The sequence below is a fragment of the Boleophthalmus pectinirostris genome, unplaced genomic scaffold (assembly GCF_026225935.1).
Source record: "Boleophthalmus pectinirostris isolate CB_2022bp ecotype Guang Dong unplaced genomic scaffold, ASM2622593v1 HiC_scaffold_16, whole genome shotgun sequence".
NCBI classification, from domain to species: Eukaryota; Metazoa; Chordata; class Actinopteri; order Gobiiformes; family Gobiidae; genus Boleophthalmus; species Boleophthalmus pectinirostris.
This window is the reverse complement of record NW_026571095.1, coordinates 8,975,063-8,999,918: the sequence shown is the minus strand read 5'-3', so window position 1 is coordinate 8,999,918 and position 24,856 is coordinate 8,975,063. Positions and strand designations below refer to the sequence as shown.

At 37.9% G+C, this 24,856-nt stretch overlaps 1 protein-coding gene across 1 annotated transcript in view; it reads left to right on the top strand.

Moving 5' to 3' along the window:
- Window positions 1-1,962: 1,962 nt before the first annotated feature.
- The window catches only part of obscnb (obscurin, cytoskeletal calmodulin and titin-interacting RhoGEF b), a 71,689-nt gene continuing 48,795 nt past the window's right edge, over window positions 1,963-24,856 (top strand). Inside the window, 22 exon segments of the mRNA XM_055152164.1 lie at window positions 1,963-3,016; window positions 6,924-7,193; window positions 7,986-8,246; window positions 8,770-9,075; window positions 9,593-9,859; window positions 10,001-10,104; window positions 11,111-11,279; window positions 12,050-12,325; window positions 12,834-13,109; window positions 13,663-13,938; window positions 14,739-15,041; window positions 15,629-16,366; window positions 17,173-17,448; window positions 18,269-18,538; window positions 18,973-19,242; window positions 19,617-19,883; window positions 20,350-20,616; window positions 21,152-21,264; window positions 21,349-21,502; window positions 22,113-22,274; window positions 22,632-22,736; window positions 23,831-24,097. Of these exon segments, the coding sequence (XP_055008139.1) occupies window positions 1,963-3,016; window positions 6,924-7,193; window positions 7,986-8,246; window positions 8,770-9,075; window positions 9,593-9,859; window positions 10,001-10,104; window positions 11,111-11,279; window positions 12,050-12,325; window positions 12,834-13,109; window positions 13,663-13,938; window positions 14,739-15,041; window positions 15,629-16,366; window positions 17,173-17,448; window positions 18,269-18,538; window positions 18,973-19,242; window positions 19,617-19,883; window positions 20,350-20,616; window positions 21,152-21,264; window positions 21,349-21,502; window positions 22,113-22,274; window positions 22,632-22,736; window positions 23,831-24,097 (6,451 nt within the window).

Sequence of the window (24,856 nt, the reverse complement as noted above, 5' to 3'; positions counted from 1 at the left end):
CTGTACCACACGGCTGTCCTTGGGCAGGATAACAGAGAAGTGGCTGGCAACCGGAGCCAATGGCATCTCTAATTACCACCAACTATCATTCACTCATCACATTCGTACTCTGTTAAGATGGGTGAAGTATTTTGCCCAAAGACACCATGGCAGCATGTAAGCCTATTGCCTACTGAAATATGCTTAATAAACAAGTACAATGATTATTTGTGGCTATTGCAAATTTTATTAGTTGGCTGAGCAGTGAAACGTCTTCACTCTAAAAACGTCTTTTTTTTTGCTGTTTTTACTTAGTTATAGGCAGGTAGGCTATGATTAAACTATACTGCATGGAGCCACGCACCCCTGACACTCCAAAAGAAAAGAAGTAGCCTATTAGTAAAGACTACAAAGTGTGCAAGTGGTTAACAGGCGGGTGGTCCAGCCACAGGGCCGGAGGGCCATGTCCGTCTGTTCTCTCCGTGTCTCACCTCTGCACTGGGCTCCTATCTCTCTGCGGCAAATGACAAGTCTATTTTGGAAAAGAGGCTGCGCCAAAGTAGGCACGTCAGCTATTGGCATCAGGGGCCCCTGAGAAGAAAGAAAAAATAAGTCTGGTCAGCCGCCCACTGCAGGGCACTGGGGGATGTTCCACTTTCCTGGATTTACTACCATTTTACGGATATTTGAGCGGAAACAACACATTTTCGGTGGGATTCTAACATCTAGAAACGGATAAGAGGACACAGTGAAGCTAACTAAAGAATTGGCCCACGTGATTTACCTGCGTGGCTGAAGAAGACACAAGGTGAATCATTGTGAATCATTTATTGGATTCATGTTTCGTTCATAACACTTTACCTGTACTAATGTTAGTGCATTTTTTATGAAGTTGTTCCTATTTTCTTCAGGGTAAGCCAGGCCTGGTAACTCAGCTTTGGCACTTTTTACGCGCGCCTTTAGCGCAGATTCAATTATTAGCTTTGCTAACTCTTCTCAAGAGTGACCTGAAGCCAATTAAGCTACTTTCCAATGCATCCTACATTATTTTTTGAGGTTATCTACATTTACATTAAATTTATTGTAGTGTTTCTTTTACATTCACTATAGATATTGCGTGTTTTGAAAGCGTCTACTTTATCACACAGCTGATATCTGCTTCTACAAATGGCCATGGGCAGAGACGGGCCCTGACAGCTGAGGTTATTTTTGGGCCAGGCAGCTCCAGCGACAGAGGTGACAAAACTGACAAATGTCACTCTGTGAAAGGCACATATCCACACAGCGTGACCTTGTTATGCACAATAGAGTTAGAATGGTGTAATTAATGTTTCTAATCACCCATAATGACCAGTCTGCATTGTTTTAACGTTGAAGTGATCACATAAGCCTCCATTCCAGGCCCACACAGCAGCCCGGGGCCTGTAGAGCGCCTTTAGGCCTCTGACTGACACTGACATCCTGCTGTAAATGCCACACTGAGGATTTATGTCTATTTTCATAACATAATAAGGGTTCACAGTTCACCCACTGTCTTCCTCTGAGACACACGTCCGTCCGAGGGGCTGGAGCTGACCCACATTTGACTTCTTTTTAGCTTTAGCAAATAAAAATAAAATAATAAAAAAATAATGTTCAGTGACACAGGTTGTAGCTTCATCTAGAAATCAAGCCAAAAAGACAATCTTTCTGATGTATATTATCTTTCCTTAATGAGAGAAGCTGATGCTATAATTTACAAATAACAATGAAAGTCCTGCCTGAAGTGCTCTGAATGAAATGTCTTTGTGTTTTTTACATAAATTATGTTATAATGTTGTACATTAAGGAATTCTGTAATGTATAATTTAGTTGGGAAAGTTACTTTCTTTTGCAGCCAGTAATCTTAACTGTAAACTGTGTAGCTAACCAATTTCCCTGTGCTGCAGTGAGTATATTCACACTTTTAATGATGTGTTTTTTAAATTGCAGGAACAATACACAATGGATCCTAATTTGTTTGGTGGTGTCCCCCGGTTTCTGACCAGGCCCAAAGCTTTCTCCGTGTGCACTGGCAAAGATGCCACGCTCAGCTGCACTATCGTGGGCAGTCCCGCACCCCTCGTTACCTGGGAGAAGGACAAACTCCGGCTCAAGTCTGGAGGCCGCTTCAAAACTGTGGAGGATGGAGACGTGTACCGCCTGACCATCTACGAGCTCACCCTGGAGGACAGTGGCCAGTATATGTGCCGCGCCAAGAACACTGTGGGGGAAGCATACGCTGCTGTCACCCTTAAAGTGGCTCTACCTGCGGAGATGACACAGAGAGCTCCAGTGTTCTTGGAGAAGCCCACTTCTGCTCGAGTGGGTTTGGGGGGTGATGTGGTCTTCCACTGCAGAGTTGCTGCCCATCCAGACGCAAACTTCGACTGGGAAAAAGATGGCCGCTATCTTGGTGAAAGCAACCGTGTCAAGATCATTAGCGAGAGCGATGGAAGTACGCTAAAAATCCAAAGTGTACGTAACTTAGACAGTGGCACATACACCTGCAGAGCCCAGAACACAGTGGGGCGGGCCAACGCCTCTGCTGCTCTAGTTGTGGACTCCCAAGATCCTCGGCAGCTCACCCTGGACAAATCCTCCACCTCACTATTATCTCATCTTCAGAAACGCAAAGAAGAAATGAAGAAGGATATTGCAGTTTATCGCACTGAAGAGAAGACCTCCTCCTCCATCACTGACAGTCTGGAGCTGGAGCTGAGGGCGTCCATGTTGGCCAAGTTGCCCAAAGGCGTGTTCACGCGCACATGCACCGTCACAGAGGGCAAACACGCCAAACTGAGCTGCTTCGTCACCGGGCACCCCAAACCTCACATCATCTGGAGAAAGGATGGCTGTAACATCAGCGAAGGGCGCAGACATGTCATCTATGAAGATCAGGCGGAGAACTTCATCCTCAAGATCCTCTACTGTAAACAGACTGACAATGGCCTCTACACCTGCAACGCCATAAACATGGCCGGACAAACCTACAGCGCTGTGCTGGTCACTGTCAAAGGTAAGGATGAGAACACATCTGAAAAGAGTTTTGTTGTGTTTAGAAGTGTAACTAAACACGGCTGGGCCAGATGCAGGGAAACAATGATTTTTGGGGGAAATATTCCCCCAAAAGGAGGCTGGTGCTTCTGCTGCTGTGGTGGATTATTCTAACTCTTAGAGAGTGCTTTGACAGGTGTTAGTGTAAGGCTGCTGGATTATAGAAAAAAAAAAGCAAACAGATTAATTGAAATTATGATGTGTCTACACTGTATTCTACAAGTAAAAAGCTCCAACCTTATGGCAACATTTTCACTCACAGAAACATTTGTGTGTCCATAGAAGGCACTTCAAAGTTAATAAATGAGTAAATAAATGTGTTTTCTAGATAATGCTATTGTAAAAGCTGGATGTAACTTTTTTGGTTAATCAGTTAGTCCAGCCATAGGTGATAAGAGGTGAAGCTAGAAAATTGAGGCTGACAGCAGATTTACTGATTATTCAACATTTGCTTCTTAAAGTCCAGGTTTTTACTGTATATGTGCTGTCCGGTCCAGAAGCTTTTTCCAGCCTGCTTATATTGTATTAAAGCACGTCCACATTTAACTTGCCCAGTCTTAGAGCCTAAACCATTTTTAGCATGTCACTGATGACCCATATCTGCTCCCACCAGCCAGCTACATATAGATTTAATGACACTATTATTTCTATCCCTTATACCAACACGCTATTTAAAGTACATGGTTCTGGAGAGCTTCCTAAAGGGTCTAACTCAATATACAAAGGGTTTCTGTTGTAAGTAAATGCAATTATGAAGTAATACCAGTGTAATGCCTCATAATCAGTGGCTATGTCCATGCTGAAGCTTTTAAACCGTGTGTGTTTTTCTCACAGCAGCACTGGCTTGAGTCGCCTCTGTTCTGGGTGAAGTCGGGGGTGGGGGGTAGAGGGGTGCGGGGTTGGCGTTGCAGTTATTTTCTGCTGGCGATGAGTAGTTTGCACAGTCTAAGATGGCCACTCACTTACAGAGCACTTTGGCACTGACGCTAATGTGACTTCCCGTGGGCAATAACGTGGCTTTGAAGGTCCCGCGTTGCACAAAATAGACTCTTGTGAACTTTTAGCTGTGTTAGAATGTTGCTACCTCATCAAAAACATACCTGGAGTTGTGTTTTGTTTCATCCACGTATGTTTGAGTATTTCTTTATTATTAGTCTGTCTTAAAATGCTCTGATCCACCTTGTGATGTCACGAAGAGGTAGTTTTTAAGATAACGGTTAGCTTTTACCTTTTGTGTAGCAGAGATTGGCATTTCCGGAGCTGAAATTATCCAACCGATTCTAGTGATGGCATATGGAGTTTAAAAACACAGTGGAGCAGTTCCTGTTTTATCACATGACATCATAAGGTGGAACAGTGGAACATGAGTGAATGAAACAAAACACCACTCCAGGTATGTTTTTGATGAGGAAACCACATTATAACATAGATCAGATAGCATAATATGGGCCTTTTAATGATTACTTCCACTGCTGTTTGTTGTTTTGTCATTATCAGGTTTCAGTGAATTATTGGACGCTTTACATTTTTTATTATGAAAGTTAGATAGCAGTAGTCAGTAGCAATTTATAAGGCTTAATAGCGGATCCTCTCATTCAGACAATATTTGTTGGCTGTCGGAACAGACAGCAGTTCTTCTCTATGTAAATGCCATCATCAGTTAGCTGGTGCCACCTAGTGCCTCCACTCAATTCCATTTCTCTACAGCAACCAGGTCAGGAATCAAAATACAATAGACGGGTCACAAAAACCCCGGAGGTGCAAATTCGGGCACCAGCCAATCAGCGAAGGGCCATATATTCAGTGTTATCAATAAAGAGAATGTTAGGTGGATTTCATCAAGGGGAAAGACGTTATTGCCCTTCTTCCTACGGAATTTGGGAAAAGCCTAATATACCATTTAGCCTTATTATTACATACGTGACTACCAAATAGCAGCGATTGGTTAAATGATAAAAAGTACCTGCCTACCGTCAAGCAAACGAATTCTAATACTGCGTCAGATGGTTTCTACGAAGTGAAACCGGCTGATGAATCAGACTAATCATCAGTGTCTTATATCTTGAAAATGATCTTTTATTATAATGGAAACACTGCAACAAAAGCAAACTGACAAGACAAAGAAAAAATGTTTATTACTAAAAATTGTTTTTTAAATGTATTGTCTCCCAAATACCACTGTAAAATAGATTTCTGATGCACATGTAAGCATTGATATTAATGTTCATATCTTGATTTACGGACAAAATTGCTAAATAAAAACACCAGGAATAACTCTGACAGCAGTAGTTACGGAGACGGGGTGACAGTTTTTCAGTAGAAAGTAAATTGGAGCTGGAAGCACACGCTCTCGAGAAAGCAGCAGCTACTGGGTTAGCTATGTCTATTTAAATACAGTCTATGGCAAGCACATACCAAAAATTACATAAAAGTACGTATAAGGAGAAATCAATATACTGGATGGGTTGGGTGTTTTTATGATGTGATGATCTAATACAGTTAATGTAGTATTTAAGATAAAGAGAATCCTTTTGTTTATTTGTGAGTCTGAAGATTTGAGCTGTATTAAAGGGCCCATATTACACTGTCTTCTGATCTATGTTAAAATCTTGTTTCCTCATCACAAACACACCTGGAGTTGTGGTTTGTTTCATTCGCGTTATGGTTGAACAGAGAATTTTTAGCTTTGGATATGAAGACGGACTAATAGTAAAGGATTACTCAGACATGTGTGAATGAAACAAAACACAACTCCAGATATGTTTTTGATGAGGTAACCACATTGTAACACGTCTTAAAGTGCACAAGAGTTAATTTTGCTTAATATAGGACCTAATCTGAAATTGTATCAGATCAGAGTGGATGTACCAAAATAGTGAACACAACCTGACTCTGGAAATATAGAAGTGATAGGCTGATTAAAACTTCAGCACAACTAATTGATGAATGTTGATCCTGTTTCCAAAAAAATTATAATGAGAGGCTTTCCGCACTTACATACTACACTTCTCTGTAGTACTAGTGCTGGCAACCATCCAAAGCTGTAACACGAAGAGCACTTTGAAATACCATCCCCAGTGCTCACTTCATAGTACACACTACGAGCACAAATTAGAATTTACTTAGACATTATATTGTTTTCTCATTTGTAGAGTTGTCAAGATGAATCTGTTATTAAATAATTGTGTTTATTCAAGTGAAGTGAAGAACTAAAGATAATAATTTTGATTCATAGCAATCCTGGAAGCTCAAATATTCAAACAGTCCAAACAATTAAAAAGAAGCACTTTTTATTTAGCTGTATTTCCTATGTCATATTATGTATTATGCCACAGTATGTAACATTTTAACCAAAAAAGACTATAAAAAAGCATGTTCCATTTTGGCTGCACACAAAAAAAATAAATAAATAAATAAAAAATTAGTGGGCTTGCATCTCCACAAACTTGACTCTTAGTAGGCCTGGAAGAGGGCCTCCACCTGCTTTTTTCCAGGAAAATACTGTTGCTTTGGCTACAATATTCCACAGTAGGTCATAAAACTAACTCTATCTCCATGGAGAATGATCTGAAGTATTGTTTTAACTTCCACCTCCAAAAAGTTACATACTGTACTTTTAATCATTCAGAAGGTTTAGTATGTACTAGTGGAATGGTGATTTATCAGACAAGGGGAAAGAAACTAAATTAATTTTTAATTAATTTCATTCTTACTTGGTCATAGTGTCAGTAATCATGTCACTAAATTGTGGCATTTTTTTTCACAATAATCATCACTAAAGTTTGATATTGACTTTCCCACTCATATGTTTTCACTATACACAACCCCATTATGGCCAAAATCAAATGTTGTCATGCTGTGTTTTGCAGAGCCTAAGGTTCCATTCAAGAGGAAGCTGCAGGACGTGGAGGTGCAGGAGAAGTCTTCGGCTACCATGATGTGTGAGGTCCCTCTGAGCATCACTAACACCAACTGGTTCATGGAGGAGACCAAACTGGAGCAGAACACCAAGTACCGCATGGAGCAGGAGGGCACCCTGAGGCGCCTCACCATCCACAATGTGACCACCAACGATGATGGAGTTTATATCTGTGAGACCCAAGAGGGCAGCCGCACTGTAGCCGAGCTCACTGTGCTGGGTAAAGACCATATTATAATACATGGAACAATACAGGCAAAACTTTCTCTCAACATAAGCTTTCATCAAAAAACAACAACATTGTCCCATCTGATATGATACGGATCCCCTTGAAGTTGTTCCCACAGACACCAAAGACACCACTAGTCTAATATTTAACAAGATTTTAACTGACCATACTGAAGGATTACATGTTTGTATCTAATTCCAAGTCTGATTTACCAAAAATGTAGACACATTTTTAATATTTACAACAAATAACCAAAAATCCTTGTATCTAAAATGAAGAAAATTTTAAACTCATGCAATCAATTTTGGCCATTTTTACAAATAGAAATAAACAAAGTCATTACATGATGAAAAATGTACATTCATGTAAGCAAACTGCAGAAGACATTTAACTGCTATCTTTAAATTTAAGATTCACTTGCAGTGTCTCACTTTATATAACACAATGCAAACATGACAAAAGGCAGGAATGCTTAGAGCCTATGGGCAAACAACATGTTTCAAATTAACTAGCTATCAAAAATTTAGTTACTTAAAATGTGATGGTTTTTGTGCATTTTTCTTGTTTCTGTGACTGTGAGCAAAATATTTGTAAGTGCTTATTTTTTAGTAGTTGTAAATACTGTTTTCAAACGAGCAATTTATAAACACAATAATTTACAGTTTGTTCATGTTTTATGTAGGGCATTATATGGATGAAAATTCACCATAAAAAAACATCATGCAAGCTGCTGTTAGAACAACTTTGTAAATATATAATATATAATAAATCTTTCTCTTCCAGGAAACATCACTAAGAAGCTCCCCCGTAGAACAGTGGTGCCAGTCAGTGATACAGTGATCTTCTGTGTGGAGCTGGAGCAGCCCTGTCCTGACGTGTACTGGACTCGTAACGGAGAGAGGCTCAAAGAGGATGCTCGTATCTCCATTGCCTGTGTCCTGTGCCAGTACACCCTCACCATCAGGGACTGCCAGGCCCAGGACTCCGGGGAGGTGGCCTTTGTGGCTGGAGACTGCAAGACCTCCACACGATTCACTGTCACGGGTCAGTTTGTAATGTTATAAAGAGAATTGGTCAGCCTTAATAAAGCATAAAGACTTTATTTATAATGAACGAATAGTTTATTCATAGTTTATTAAGGCTTAGTAACTACTTAATTAAGGATTTTGGAGTTAGGGTAGATTGCACTATATTTTCTAATGAAAGAAGAGTTGATAAAGTACAAGACCTTTTAAGTTTTCTTAAGAGATTTTTAGACTGAAACAGACTTAATGTATTTGATGAACAATATTTTCTATTATTCATTGCCTTTTTTACATCAACCTGCCCTGGAACATTTGAAAACTTGAAGACTTGGCACAAATATTTTTTTTTCTTTTGAGCTGATATACATTTTGACATGACATCAGCATAGTTTAAGAATTTCCATTTGTTTGGTCATGTACATTTTTTCCTCTGTATTATATGTAAAGCTCCTTGTAAACAATATCTAAAAAAGCAAGAAGTAATGTTGTATTCTAAAGATAATTACACAATTTAGAATTATTTTTATATTTTTATTTCCTAGCTGCAAGAAAGCACCCCCCAGATCCCCCAGTGAACACTGTGGTGCTGAACAAGACTGAGGCGTCCATCACCTTCCAGTGGTCGCCCCCTGAGAGTGACCGGCCCGTGCCCATCAAAGGGTACATCGTGGAGAGGAGGAAGATCGGAGCCCAGCAGTGGCAGCGCTGTAACCCTGGAGAATTAGTCAGTATCACGGAGTTTACCATCTCCAACTTCACTGAGGAGGCCACCTACCAGTTCAGGATCTCTGCTGTCAATGACTTTGGCCAGAGTCCTTACATGGAGGTGCCTGGAAGCTTTTACCTGGGTAAGAAATCTTTGATAATTGTTGGGTAAAATGTTGCCATATTGCATCTATTCCTTAGCCGGCTTTCTCTATTTCTGTTTGTTAATTTCTATAAATTTTACTGAAATATTTGACTTGAACGTGAAGTATATTACCTGAAGGATCTGTACCAGATTTTTTCCCATATGTTACATCCATTGTATAAGCAGTTCTTGCAATGCACACCATTTAAAATGAATTTGTACTGTTTTTCACGGTTTCAGGATGTTAAAAATAATCAGGTACAGGGCCTTTAACATAAGAAAAAGAAAATCTGATATGAATAGAAAAGAAAAAGAATTCTGCTTTGTTATCTCTTTTTTTAAACTTTTGTGATAAATGTTTCGATTCACATTTGGTCAGTAGTGCAACTAAGCACAGTTTGCACATTATTGCTGATTATTGCTATGTTCTGATAATTAAAACTGTAATTTTCATCATCAGTTTTTCAAGCTAATACTGTATATAGCTTCACCTTATATATTTGTCTGTGTTTCAGAGCCTAGAGCAGATCTGAAGAAGGGTCTGTCAGACAGTGTGGCCGTTGCTGGGGAAGAGTTCTCCATCTCTGTGGAGCTGTCGGCCATGTGCTCTGGCTTCTGGTCTCTGGGAGGTCGTCTGTTACGAAGCGGAGGAGAATATCTCATAACAAGAACCAAGAATGTCCACACCCTCCTCATCCGCACCGTCACCATGGAGATGAACGGACTTGAGGTCAAGTTCGTGGGTGGCGGCTCTCAAACCACATGTATCTTAAATGTGAAGGGTATGTATATAGCCATGGCCCATTAACACCAGCACAGATATAACTACATCTTTAGTCATGCATTCTTAACAGTCCAATAGGTATACACATTATTGTTAGTGAAAGTGAGTTTAACAGCTTCTTTGACCTGTTTATTTTCAGCTCCTCCCGTCAGGTTCACCAACAGGTCCCAGCAGCAGACAGTCACATGCAGTGTCCAGGAAACGGCCGAGCTGACAGCTGAAGTGTCCGACTATGATGCTCAGGTATTTCACGTGTTTTCACTTTCACACCTGTTATAAAACATTTCATAATGAACCTTTACATGATCTAATTTGTGGTGAATGGGGCTGTAGTTGACTAAAGAAATTCTTGTCAGACTAAGGACATGCTACAGATTTATTCATTGACTAAAAGTGAGCGAGGCTAAAACTTAAATATCTCTATAATCGAACCAAGTACCTAACTAAAATTGCTCTCACAAGACAACAGCTGCACAGAAGTTCATACAAAACAAACAACTATTTATACAGAAAAGAACTAGGAAAGTGTGATGTATGGAAAAATGCAGACGGAACTCCTGATTCATTATCAAATATTCATCTAACTTACTACATAGCAGGCTGTTGCTGTTGCTGTTTCATATAAATCCTTATAATCTGGGTAAGGCAAGGCAAAGTTTATTTGTATTCCATTCTTACATGAAGTAATTCAAAGTGCTTTACAGAAAGTGCACAAGAAAGTAATTAAAATTACAATAAAGCAAATCAAAACATAAATAATCATCATATAATTAACATTAAAGAGAAGAGAGAATAAATAAAATAATTTATTACAATCCATCCATCCATCCATTTTCTTCCGCTTATCCAAGGTCGGGTCGCGGGGGCAACAGTCTGAGGAGGGCCTCCCAGACTTCCCTCTCCACACACACGTCCTCTAGCTCTTCCAGGGGGATCCCGAGACGTTCCCAGGCCAGCCGAGAGACATAGTCCCTCCAGCGTGGGGACTATGTCTCTCGGCTACAAATGAATACAAATTTTGGGTGACTAAGACACCATTGATTAATTGTCTAAAAGACTAAAGGCCTACGGTGCTAATGGACACCTTAATTATAAAATAACACTGATATAATACAGCTAATAAACTTATATTGATCAAAACTCAGATGTTTAGAACATTAAAGCAATGCAATGTGTTCTTTTCAAAATACTGAAATATGATAGCTTGTAATTTGTTATATATATATATATTTTTTTTTTATCTGTCTAGGTTGTCTGGATAAGGAATGGACGTGAGATTAAAATGGGAAAGAAGTATGAAAGTGTGAGCTTCGACCGCAAACGGATCCTAATTGTCAACAATGTCACAGAGGAGGATGTGGGAGTCTATGAGTGTGCTTTAGCAGAGGACAAAGTCTCACTGCAGCTCGCACTCAAAGGTACTGAGTCAAAAACCAGTTAGAGGTGCCTGTGGTCTTATTGATTTAAAAATGAACTACACTCACAGCTGAATCTGGGTTTCCAGTGCTTTAACCTGAATAGAGAGAATACATACAAGTTTTTTCTCATTCTCGGTATATTTATTTATGTTTATTAAGGACATCACAATCGCATTAGACAAGCCAGATGCATTGCTTTGAGTGTTTTAGCACAAGTGCTAGTTTTCAACACCTGTCCATATAAAAATATAAACTACATGCATAAAAACAGAGAGTACAAGACACATAAATTACATACAGATAAAATATATACAGATAAAATATATATAAATACATACATAAATAAATATATAAAATATGTACAGACTATGGTTCATATGAAAGCTCAGAACCTCCAGAATTCACTCACTGAGCTGCAGAGGCTGCACTAGCACTGATTCATGATTGGCTGCAGGTGCTGGGGTTTGTGAAGACTGGAGATAGTGATAGTGAAGATTCTGATCAGAGGCATTTTAGCTTTAAACCAGCTGGATTTCAGCTTGAAACTGGTAACCAAATAACATAAACAAGTTGACAGTTATGTCCAATGTTTTTTATAATGAAGAATAAATGATTACAATTGTTATCAGAAAAGCAATATTTGAATTGAACATACAGTATTTACTATAGGTATTTACAAAGATAGTTAATTTTTATAGTTCTATTACAGGCATCTATAATAACACATCAGTTTGAATTTCTCATCGTAAACATTTTCTTGACTGTTGAAGATGAACCTGCCAAGTTCCTGAACAAGGCGAGGGGTCCGATGGGCATGGCCTCGTCTCTCAAAGGAGACCTGGAGCTGAAATGCGAGGTTTCTCCGGCCAGCACGGTGGTGGTGTGGAAGAAAGACCAAGTGGAGATCACTGAGGACCAAAGAACCACCTTTGTCTCCAACGGCACCCAAAGGAAACTGGTAATCAAGGGTGCCAAGAAGAGCGACGAAGGGCATTACTCGTGTGAGACAGCCACCGACAAAGTCACATTCCAGGTCAAAATCAAAGGTACAAAAATATAAAGTTGTGTTCAATAATGAGGAATAGAACATTGCAATATTAATGAATTAATGAGGTGACGTTACACTTCTTGTTAACGTGTTAACATTAACATATTTAGATCGTCATGCTATATTTGCAGAAAGCAGTGTATTAACGTTTTTATTTGTTTCAGTTTTGTTTTTGGGGTTCTGAGTCCCCTTGCTCCCCATGCTAAGTCATTCCCTCTTCAGAGCGCTATCACATTACAGTCAGCTTAGTATATTTATGAAAAATGGTGGTGTGAGAGAATAGATTATGTAGGCTTTTGGGCTGAGCATTGAACAGAACTATTGCTAACCACAAAGAGGATACAAATAGGGCCTGGAAGAGATCGCAAGATAACTCAAACGTGCATGGAGAACATATGAAAATAAAACCACTTCAGACATGTTTTTGATAATGTTTTAATATGGTAGAAAGCTCCAAAAAGTCAATTATGCCTAATACCCCCTCTTTAAACATATTTTTTGTCTAGAAACTCAACCTGCCTTCTCTAGCAAAGAATCCAAGCAGAGAGAGGTGAAAGCAGTCCTCTCCCAGAAGGCCACTCTCAGCTGTGATGTGTCTGACAGTAAGACGGAGGTGAAATGGTATAAAGATGGTAAACAGATCATCTCCAGCCGCTCAGTCTACACTGAAGTCAAAGGCTCCACCCGAGTGCTGGTGATCGAGAAGGTGGAGAGGAGCGATGCTGGAGAGTACACATGCGAAGCTGCAGGAGAGAAGTTAGTGTTCAAGATCTCAGTCACAGGTAAACTAAAATAATGACTTTGGTTGTTTTTTGTGAATATACTCAGTCATTACTAGTGGCTTCTAAAAATGTACCTTTTCTTGTTGACTTTTAACACTCTGTAAGAGTTTTAAGTTAAATATATATTAAAAAAATATGCATTTTTTCCTAGCAATGTTTTTTTTATTTTTACACAATCATTTACAAATTATACTATTTTCAGGAAAATACATTTTATCTATCAATTTTAAAATACTGATATAAATATTGGTTTAATTGGTCAAAACTGCTTGACAAACACAATAGAAAATGGTATTTATATCAGACAATCTCTATTTTTTACTCTAACCCAAAAGCTTGAAAATTGCTTTTGAACTATATGAAGCTGGATCTTTAAGGTTGATTTATAATACACTGTGTTTAAGAATAATAATTTTTTTGGTTGGACGATGCAAATGTAAATTACAATCTTTTTGAATAGCTTCTTTGCTGAAATGTGTCAAGGGAGGGTGGCTTTCACCTTATGTTTATGAGTGATTACACCTGTCTGTAAATTTTGTGTTTTGTCTTTCAGAACAACAGCCATCTTTCTCAAACAAAGAGTCTGTCCAGAGGGAGGTGAAGGCTACTCTCACCCAGAAGGCTGTTCTGAGCTGTGAGGTGTCTGAGGCTAACACTGAGGTCAGATGGTACAAAGATGGTAAACTGGTCAGCTCCACCAAGACTGTCCATACAGAGGCCAAGGGCAAGAGCCGGCAGCTTGTGATCGACAGTGTGGAGAAGAGCCACGCCGGAGAATACATTTGTGAGGCTGGGACTGAGAAGCTGGTCTTCAAAATACATGTGGCAGGTAAGATGGAGTTATATTATTCAGATGTGTAGTCATGTTATGTGTCAGTTGTCTATTTAGTTTAATGTTAAATGTATTATAGTATCAAGTATTGTGTCTGTTGTCTAATGTTTAAAGAATGTTTAAAGAGGAGTGCTTGAGTCTGCTGTATAGTTATAATTTATGGCACTTGTGGATCATTATGGTATAATTTGGACATTTTAAATTACAATATTAATCTTAAACGATTTAATAACAGAAACAAGACTGCTGACAACCATGTTAGAAAACTGCCCAGTGGCAACTGTTGTCGCCGTTAATGTCATCACAACAAAGAATTTGTGAAATTAAAGGTGAAACGGAGGTTGAAGGGAACAATGAAGTCCTGAATACCGGAGAATAAAGATTACATAAACATGCATGAATCACTCTGAATACATCTTTGAGAGGGTCAACGAGGGACAAACCACTATAACATGGTTAAAAGCTCTAAAAAGTTGATTTTTACTGTTCTAACTGCAATACTGTGGTACCATGACATGGATATCACACAATTTTAAACAGAACCCTTATAAGGTTATATTGCTGTAATCTTCATTATGTTGGTACCCTTTGCTCAAAATCATATTAATATGTAACACTGTATATGACCACTGCACCACTTTTTATCCACTCACAAAAATCTGTAAGTTTTGGTGTTTTGGGAGGCCCTGGGGCCAAACACTAATAAAAAAGGGAGCAAAATAATAGCAGAGGAGGGATCTGTCTATTTCAGATTTTTGTCCAGTTTTTGTTGTAATGTTTATTTTTATCCTCCACAGATGCCAAAGTCCAGTCAGCCTTCTCCAACAAAGAATCCATCCAGAAAGAAGTGAAAGCAGTTTTATCCCAGACTGCTACTGTGAGCTGCGAAGTGGCTGACTCCAAAACTGAAGTAAAGTGGTACAAAGATGGAAAACTCTTGAGCTCCTCCAAAACAGTGCACACAGAATCCAAGGGAAAGACTCGACAGCTGGTTATTGACAAAGTAGAGAAGAAGGATGCAGGAGAGTATATCTGTGAAGCTGGGACTGAGAAGTTGGCCTTCAAGATTCATGTTGAGGGTAAGAGATAATATGTAACTAGTGATTTGCATTTTGTGTTGTAATATAGAGCAGTGATCCCCCAACCCGAAGGTCAGAGGATCAATTCCTGCTTGACCAAATTCTGTTACCCACATTGCCTAGTATGAAAGTGATGAGTACGTGGTGGTGGTGGGGCCGATGGCGCAGATCAGCCTCACTTACCCAGGACAGCACTTTGCGCTTTGAAGGGCTTTGACAAGCCTGTAAAGTGCATTACAAGTGCAATTATTTATTATTATAAAACTAATACCAAAACAAGATACTAATTTAAGCAGGTATTAACAGAATTCCAGCTTTTCTGAATAGTTTTATTTTTAGCTTTAGTTTTAGATTTAGATTTATTTTTGCTTAAACCTAGCATGTGTAAGACATAATGGCAACATAAATGTGTAAGTGTATTATTGCGTTGAAAATTACATTCTGTTACAATTCATGTGGTATCATAATCGGTAATCAGTGAATAACGTAACTACCTAAAATTTAGTTAGAAATTTTATTATCTTGACAGCTCTAACAGAAACAGAAAATTTGTGTAATTCAGCTTTACGGCAATTGGACTGAAATTCTGCTTGTATTTGTCTTCCCAGAGGCTAAATCTTCCTTCCTGCACAAAGAGTCCATCCAGAGGGAAGTGAAAACAAGTATCTCCCAGAAGGCCATACTGAGCTGTGAGGTGGCTGACAGCAAGACAGAGGTGAAGTGGTACAAAGATGGAAAACTCCTGAGCTCCAGTCGCACAATCCACATAGAGTCTAAAGACAAGACCAGAAGACTCGTGATTGACAGTGTGGAGAAGAAAGATGCTGGGGAATACATCTGTGAAGTCGGCAATGAGAAGATATCGTTCAAAATACAGATTACAGAGCTGGAGCAAAAGTCTGTACAGAAAACAGAACAGAAATTGGAACAAAAGTCAGTGCAGAAATCAGAGCTAAAATCAGAACAGAAATCAGAGCAAATAACTGTGCAAAAATCAGAACAAAAAATTGAACAAAAAACTGTGCAGAAAGTAGAACAAAAAATTGAACAAAAAACAGAGCAGAAATCTGTACAAAAATCAGTATTCTCCAACAAGGAATCAGTCCAGAAGGAGGTTAAAGCCACCCTCTCACAGAAAACTACTCTGAGCTGTGAAATGGCAGACAGCAAGATGGAGGTGAAATGGTACAAAGACGGAAAACTCATCTCCTCCAGCAAATCTGTTCATTATGAGTCCAGAGGCACGAGTCGCCAACTTATCATTGAGAATGTGGAAAAGAAGGATGCTGGCGAGTACACGTGTGAGGCTGGAACTGAGAAACTGTCATTCAAGATTCAAGTAACAGGTATGATAAAAGTGATTAAAGAGCCATATTACGCAAAAATTGTTATCAAAAACATAGTGGAATTAGGGTTGGGAATTAATATCACAATTATCTTGGAGTCAGACCACAATTTAGATTTTATCACGATTCATGTAAACTTTATAGTATTTATAACAGTCATCTGTTTCATACTTCAATGCAGTTGGTTAAATCCACCTGCCACTTATTCAGAGTTTTGTTGAAACTGATCAGTGGGAGTTGTGGGTTGAAAAAAGTGTCTAGTTTAAGGATAAATTTGAGAGAAAATTGGTCAATCATGATATCACAGTTTTACCTAAATACCATATCATCACAGGAATGAGATTGGATTTTTGTCACTATATTGTCCAGTCCTGTCTGGAGTTGTATCTGTGTTGTTCACTCTTGTTTCATGAATCTATTAAACAAAAGTCATCTTCTCTAAGCACTCAAAAATGCTCTGTTCGCATTTTGCCTGTTTAGTTGCACCATAGATAAAACTTCAGACTTCCCCTATGCTGGCTTTTGCTGGCTCTGTTAATACAGGGAATTAGGAATTCATTTACTTTGTAATCGTTCATTCTTGTTGCTGACAGCAGAGAGGGCTTCAAGGAAAACAGAGCTGCATTTTTCAAATGCAAACATTATTTAAAGTTAGAAAATATAAAATGCTTAACCCAAATGGGTGACCAAATGTGTGCTTAAAAGGAAATTAAAGCCACAAGAATGCATAATAGTTCTTTAAAAATGTGTTTCAGTTTTGTCTATTAGCTGTTTTTTGATCGTCTGTTATGTTTTATTTTTCATAGAAGCTCCAGCTGGTTTCACGAATAAAGAATCGGTGCAGAAGGAGGTGAAAGCATCTCTGTCTCAAAAGGCCACTCTGAGCTGTGAAGTGTCTGATTCTAAAACTGAGGTGAAATGGTACAAGGACGGCAAACTACTCACCTCCAGCAAAGCGGTTCACATGGAAACAAAAGGCAAGAGCCGTGAGCTGGTCATCGAGAAAATGGACAAGAAAGATGCCGGAGAGTACACTTGTGAGGCTGGGGCAGAGAAACTTACATTTAAACTACAGGTGCAAGGTAAAAGCACATGTTATATTCACAACATAATTATGGACTTTATTATTTTGAGTTTTGTGCATTTCTAATCAACAGAGTATATTATTAAATACAGACAATGGGCCCATAGTTACAATGTACTCTATGGGAAGAAAAACAACTAATTTCTAATGGTAATTATATTAATGTTGGGTACATGGATAAATGGATACACTAGCATAGTCTGTTGCTGCTTTTTGATACATTTGATACATATTCATGTATGGATATGGATATGAACACTGCTACTTTGCCTATTATACCATTGCCTATTATACAGTCTAATACACTGATCAGTATTTTCCATGTTCATCTGAAAGCTAATAGGTCTAACATGCCCTCCTAGATTACAAACCGTATTACAATAACATATAAACCTGGGAGGCCAATAGCTGATATCCTATATTAAAAATATAATCATATTACAGAGAATATGATGAGTTTTGTTATCGTTTTGGGTTCATGTCAAACTGGTTTATGTTGGACATCACAACCCAAAATTAGGAGCTTGCTTGTTCAGAATGGATTGGATATATGATATATATCTTTTACATCGACCCCACTTATTTTTTAGTTATTTTTATCAGGTACAGTAATAGAAATGAAAAAAATATTTAGGTCAGCTGGATTTTAGCTTCGATGATCATTCAATCACATTCAGCCACATCAAGAAAAATGCAAATTGTGAATAAAGTACAATTCCAACTGTAAAACCAACATTTGATTTTAACTTATGTGAGCACTTATTTGACGATGATAATGCAAATGGAATATTAAAGATTTATTTATTTAATTTTTACAGAAGCAGCTGTAAAGTTTCAGAAAAAAACAGTCAAGGATACCTCCGTTCCAACCAAGGAGGATATCGTACTGACTGCAGAGCTCACCGCAGAGGGCGGTGCAGTCAGATGGTTCAGAGACGGAGTGGAGCTGAAAGAGAGCTCTCGGATTCAGATGAAAAAAGAAGGTCTTTCACGAACTCTCATCGTCAAATCCGGCGAAGCCAAGGACAGTGGCACTTACACCTGCCAAACCACTGATGACAAACTGGAGTTTAAAGTGGAAGTTAAAGGTTGGTCATGAACACTATTTTCATTTTTATAGAGTTAGGATAAGTTTTTTTTTTCCAATTTTGAAATTATGCAACGCAAACAGAAATAGACAAAAGCAACAAAAAACCCAGGCTATGGCACTGCTCCGTTCTATGTGTGCCCATGCATCATTCCCAAATTGTCCTCAGTGCATGAAAAAGGTTACATGCACCTATAAGTAGAAAAAATTGTTACTACTATTATAGATAACACCAAGCCACAAATATCACTTGATAGGAATTTAAGGCATGAAAGTAATGTGTGGAATTACTCCCTAACACAAATGGTTAGACTCCACTTTTCTGATAGTTCTTTCAACACAGGAATCACATATTGTATAGTTATACAGGCTCTGTTCTCCATATAAAATTGTGAAAATTATGCAGGTTGATTGTTTTAATATTGCCTCTTCCAGAGCCTAAACAAGTGAGGATTAGCACCAAGCTGAACAACGTGGCAGCGATGGAAGGAAAAGATGCCATCTTTAAGTGCGCTGTCAGCCCAGCAGATGCTAATGTGAAATGGTTCCACAACAGTGTCCCTGTGACTGTTGGACCAAAGTATAAAACTGAGCACGGAGGTACCAGCTTCTCTCTCACCATCACGTCTGTCACCCAGAAAGATGCAGGAGAGATCAGCATTGACGCAGAGGGGAAAACATGCAAGGCTACTCTACAAGTCCAACGTATGTTTCATAGATTTTTTTGTGATAATTATATGAAAAACTAAATGCTACATGTCAAGAACCACTTGAAGCTACAGATGCTGATATTTTCTTTATCTTTTATCTTTGCATGAAGCTTATGTATATGTATAGTATAATGAGTAAATTAACAGTGTTCATATCCATACCTAAAATCAGTCAACAGATCATCAATTAATCTTTTATTAATATTTTACTTAAAAGTGGAGTACTGTATACCAATATTCTTGTAAAGGAGTATGTTTTACATCCAGCAAAATTAATTTAATTTAATTTCTTTAATTGCACACTTTATTTAGTATCTGCTCTGTGAGACCGTTAAAATTGTTTCTCTCTTTTTCCAATTTACTTTTCAGATGAACCTGTGACATTTAAAAAGAAGCTGGAGAACCTTACCGTGGAGGAGCAGAGTGACGCCAAGATGGAAGTGGAGCTGAGCAAAGCCTCAGACGATGTGCGGTGGATGAAGAACAGTGTGGTGGTCCAGCCATCTGCAAACGTCCAGATACAAGTGAATGGAGCCAAACAGACCCTTGTCATCAAGAATGTCACCACTGCTGACCGGGGCATATACTCCTGTGAAACACTGGATGACAAGACCCAGGCTAAACTCACCGTGGAGAGTAAGATCACACTTTTGACCCAAAAAATGAATATTGTTATCAGAGATGTCATAATACCAAATGTTAGTTTTAAAGTTATAGTCAGAAGAAAGATCACAATATAACCCTTTTAAAAAAAATTAAACCTCTCCTTGTATATGGCCAGTTTTCTAAACTCACAGTAATAGTAATGTTTATTTTAATATTAATCTTTATTCAGAGGTATGTCATAGCAGCACAAACAAAAAGTGGTACATAGATGAATACACTCATACATACAATTTGAGTCCAAGATTGACTTGATACAAATGAAAGACTGATGTTCGCAATGGTGTGAGAAAAAGTATGTTTTTTGGTGCCAGTTACACCTGCAGATGCAGCAGAGTCTGGAGAGTTGAATGGGAAACCTAAATTGTAGATTATTGTAGAACCCAGTAATATATAAATTAGTGTTAGAAAATTAACTTATATTTTTTTATTTATTCAGTGAAGAAAATCCAGTTGGTGAAGGGCCTGAAAGAAACTAAAGCATTAGAAACAGAGACAGCGACTCTGGAGGTGGAGCTGAGCCAGGCTGATTTGGAGGGCTCCTGGACCAAAGACGGACTGAAACTCAGATCTGGGCCCAGCTGCAGCATCACGGTCCTGGGGAAGAAACATGTGCTCACTCTGTCCAACCTCAAAAAGGAGGACAATGGGATGATCTCTTTCCAAGCAGAGGGCGTCCACACATCTGCTAAACTCATTGTAACAGGTACGAGCAATCATTTCATCAACATATCAAAAGATCAAGATAATTTGTCAGTACATTATTGTTGAATATATTTTATCTTTTGGGTGGCGTAAAACAATTACAGTTGTAGAAAACTGATTCAAAATACACTTACTTTTGACAAGAAATTTAGATTTAGATTTACTTTTATTGTCTTTTATCTAAAATAATTTTAGTTTTAGTCTGGTTTTAATCTGTGGAAATGTCAAAATATGCTGAATTCATAATACCAGCAAATACATTTTTATGATAAATTTGATTATATTGCTTCTTGGGACATATTTGGTTTGGGACTCTTGGAATGAAAAGTGGAACATTTAGTTGACGAAAAAAAAAATCTACTTTTAGTCATAGTTTTAGTCGACAAAAATGTGTGCAAGTTTAGTTATAGTTTTATCAGGATAAGTTTCTGTTTGGTGTTATTCATTATTTGGTTTTACTTATGAAATTGACAAAAATGCAAAATGACCACTGGTTAGCAATGGCTGCCAGAGTTAAATTTGTATTGATTTTACAGAACCACCAGTTATGATTTGCAAGCCCATCATGGATATTAGCACGGCTGAAAAGGAGAAGGTTACTTTTGAATGTGAAGTGTCCAGAACAACCTCAGATATTAAGTGGTTTAAGGTAAGCCGCACTGGAAGACAAAATGTAGCTTTTTCTTTTGAAGAAAAACTAAAATTCCTGGTAACAATTTCATGGAATCTTCAGGATGACAAGGAACTGAAATCCGGAAAGGACATCTCCATCCATTCTCTGGGCAAAAAGCACTCTTTGGTTATCAATAAATGCACTTTTGAACAGGCTGGGACTTACATCTGCTGTACTCCTGATGACAATACTTCTGCCAAGCTCCAAGTGCATGGTAAGATATTGTCAACTTTAACAGTGTGGTAATGTTGGCCAAAACAATCAATCAGCTTTTATTTATAGAGCCTTTTAGAACACTCATGGTTACCAAAGTGCTTTCTGATAAAATATACAGTATAAAAACATGCAAAACATTAAGCAGTGAAATAAAACAAATTATGCAAAGTGTCACTGTATTACTGAGTGTTGAAAGACAGTATAGATAGAATAGCCTGGATTTAAACAGGCTATAAGTCAGGGGGCAGTTTGTTCTAAAGTCTATGGTCAGTGACAGAGAAAGCCTGATCACCCCAGTGTTTGAGCCTGAATCTGGTGACTTTGTGGAAAGGCCCTGTTTCTCATTATTTATCAGTCATTATTTTCCTTTTTACATATACATATACATACCCTATTGACACCAGTCTCTTGCTATGTTTGCTACTTTTTTGAATGTATTATTATCATTTATACTTTTACTCTTGTCATTACATTATACTATGATGTGTTAACTACTGAGTCCAAATAATTTCCCTTGTGGATCAATAAAGTTTGTCTAAGTTTGGAACAGATAGGAGTTCAAGCCAATGAACCAAAAAATTACCCAAACGTTTTATTCTTTACTACAGCCAGAGAGATAAAGATTGTGAAGAAGCTTGTGGATGTGGAGGTGATGGAAAAGGAGAGCGCTACTTTTGTCTGTGAAGTCTCCCATGATGAAGTGGACTGTCAGTGGTACAAGGGAAGCAACAAAATCAAAGCCAGTGATAACATCAGAATGAGACAAGAGGGTAAGACCAACACATGCACACAGTAATCAAATGTCAATCAGCTTTTTTCTGGTTCTCCTTTTCTCCATGAAGATAATATTGCTTTGCCAGGAATGTTCCACAGTATGACATTAAACCACCAGACACCAGCAGACCAGGTTACAGCAGTTATATGTTCCAAGTATTGTGCAATATAAAAATTTGCCGTGTAATTGAATACTGTATATGCAAAATAAATAACAGTAATGTCATACTGTGGAACATTCTAGGCAAAGCAATAACATCTCCATGGAAACAAGCAGGATTACCCTACAAGAACGGTTATGTAGTGCATCTTTAAATAACTGATGTGGTTCAAATATGAATCTTTTTAAATAGGCAGGACATATACGCTGGTGTTCAAGTCTGTTTCCATTGAAGATATGGGTGAGATCAAATTCACAGCAGAGAAAGCCTCTTCTGTTGCAAAACTGAAAGTGAAAGGTAAACCAGTGTGCTGTAGTGTTAGCAGTGTGTGTTGGGCATGTTTCCTGGAGTTTGTGAAAGTACATAGATGTGGCTGCAAATAGATTCTATTAATCACACAGACCATTGCTGGGTGGTTGTAATATGTAAAAATCAAAACATTTTCTTCCTCCTATCAGTTAATCACCTTTTTTGTTTTGATTAAGTTTTTCCTTTTAAAAACAAATAAATATGGCCTTTGATATTATTTGTCAAGAACACAAACCAGATGGAAAAGCCATATGACAACAAGCTGACTCGATTTGAAACATCATCACAAACATCCATGTAGTTGAATTTTGTTTCATTCACACATATTTTAACACACAATCCCTGCATATTTAGTTCTTCTCTCAAACAGAAAACGTTGCAATGTCATGTTGTAATACAGGAACTCCTCCACTGTATTTTTAAAGTTCATACACCTTCACTAGAATCACCTGGATCATTTCAACCATGGAAATGTCAATCTTTGCTGAACAAAAGGTAAAAGGATAGCCGTTAACTCGAAAACTGCCGCTTTACAAGGTGGGACAGAGCATTTTGAACTTTGGAGATGTAGACAGACTAATAATGCAGACATGTGTGAATGAAACAAAAGACAACTCTAGATATGTTTTTGACAACAGCAACTTGGCTAAAAGTTCACAGGAGTCAGTTTTGCGTAATATAGGATTTATAGGGTAGGATTTTTTGAATTGCACAATCTTATGACAATAATTATACCAGGAAGATGAGTTCAAACTTTTCATATATGCAATGCAACCATCTGACAATGATTTGGTTCATGATTTATACAATCCACATGACGTTTGCATCTACATTGTTGTGCCTCATTGAGACCTGATGGCAAAACCAAACACGCAATATTGTGAAAAAAAAACAACAACAATATGATATCAGATAATAGCCCTTGTATGGGAAGGGAATTTTTGATGCACAGCAATTTCATACAAATGGATATTAAGGACTGTTTCTGCTTTTACAAAACATATATTATTTTAATATTTTTTCAGAGAGATCTATATTTTTAATATTAAATAAATAATTGTGTTGATGAATTGTTATTATAGAACTGCCAGTCAAGTTTGTGAAGAAACTCAGGGATAAGATAGCCATGTATAAGCACCGTGGCCATCTTGAATGCCAAGTGTCCCGTGCTAGTGCTAAAGTCAAATGGTTCAAGAACAAGATGGAGCTCAAACAAGGCAAAAAATACGACATCAAGAGTGAAGATGTATACCGCCAACTCACCATCAATGATGTTGACTCTGGAGACGAAGATACATACATTTGTGATGCCATCGATGACAAGACTTCATGTAAACTGCTGGTGGAAGGTAACAGGTCATGACTGTAGCATAGTATAGGGTTGGAATTTAGGAGGAATGCAAAAACACTACTGCCATCAGATTACTTATGCAATGAGGTCTTTGTTGTTGTTATGTGCTGTCTTAATGTATTAGGTGTAGATTTGCAGTATACATATGTTTGCATTGAACTGGATAGGCACAGCAAGAAGAAATTGTGCAGTGTTACTAGTGTTGAAACAAAACGATACTCAGATACTAATCAGTATTAAAAAATAGTACTGGAACTTGATACTCACATAAAAAACTATTCATACTGACAAAAAAAAAAGAAATAATTATAGGACAAAATGTAACAAAATGTAATAGTTTTCTGAGTTTTAGAATGGAAAAAGTTTTATTGCTATTTTTAATGAACAAAATTCACAAACTAAAAACTTGCTTTGTATTTTGGTCCAACATAAAACAAAAAAATATAATATAAACTATAGAATAAAAATGAGGGCATGCATTAAAATAAGTAAAATAAAATTTGACTACATCAGAACTAGTGTAGAAGCATTCATGGTAATATTAGAAAAACAACAATTGCTTTTGAAATTACTTTCTATTTGTGGTATAGAAACCAGTAACATATTGAGCCTCTTTCTTAGTTTTGATTTTCTATTGTGAAAATACTTGCACCAACATTCTGCATCTACTAAGCTTTTATAATGAAGTTTCTTGGACAAAAAACAAATACATTTGCATGGACAACTACTGTAACAGTAAAAGATAAAACTTAACTTA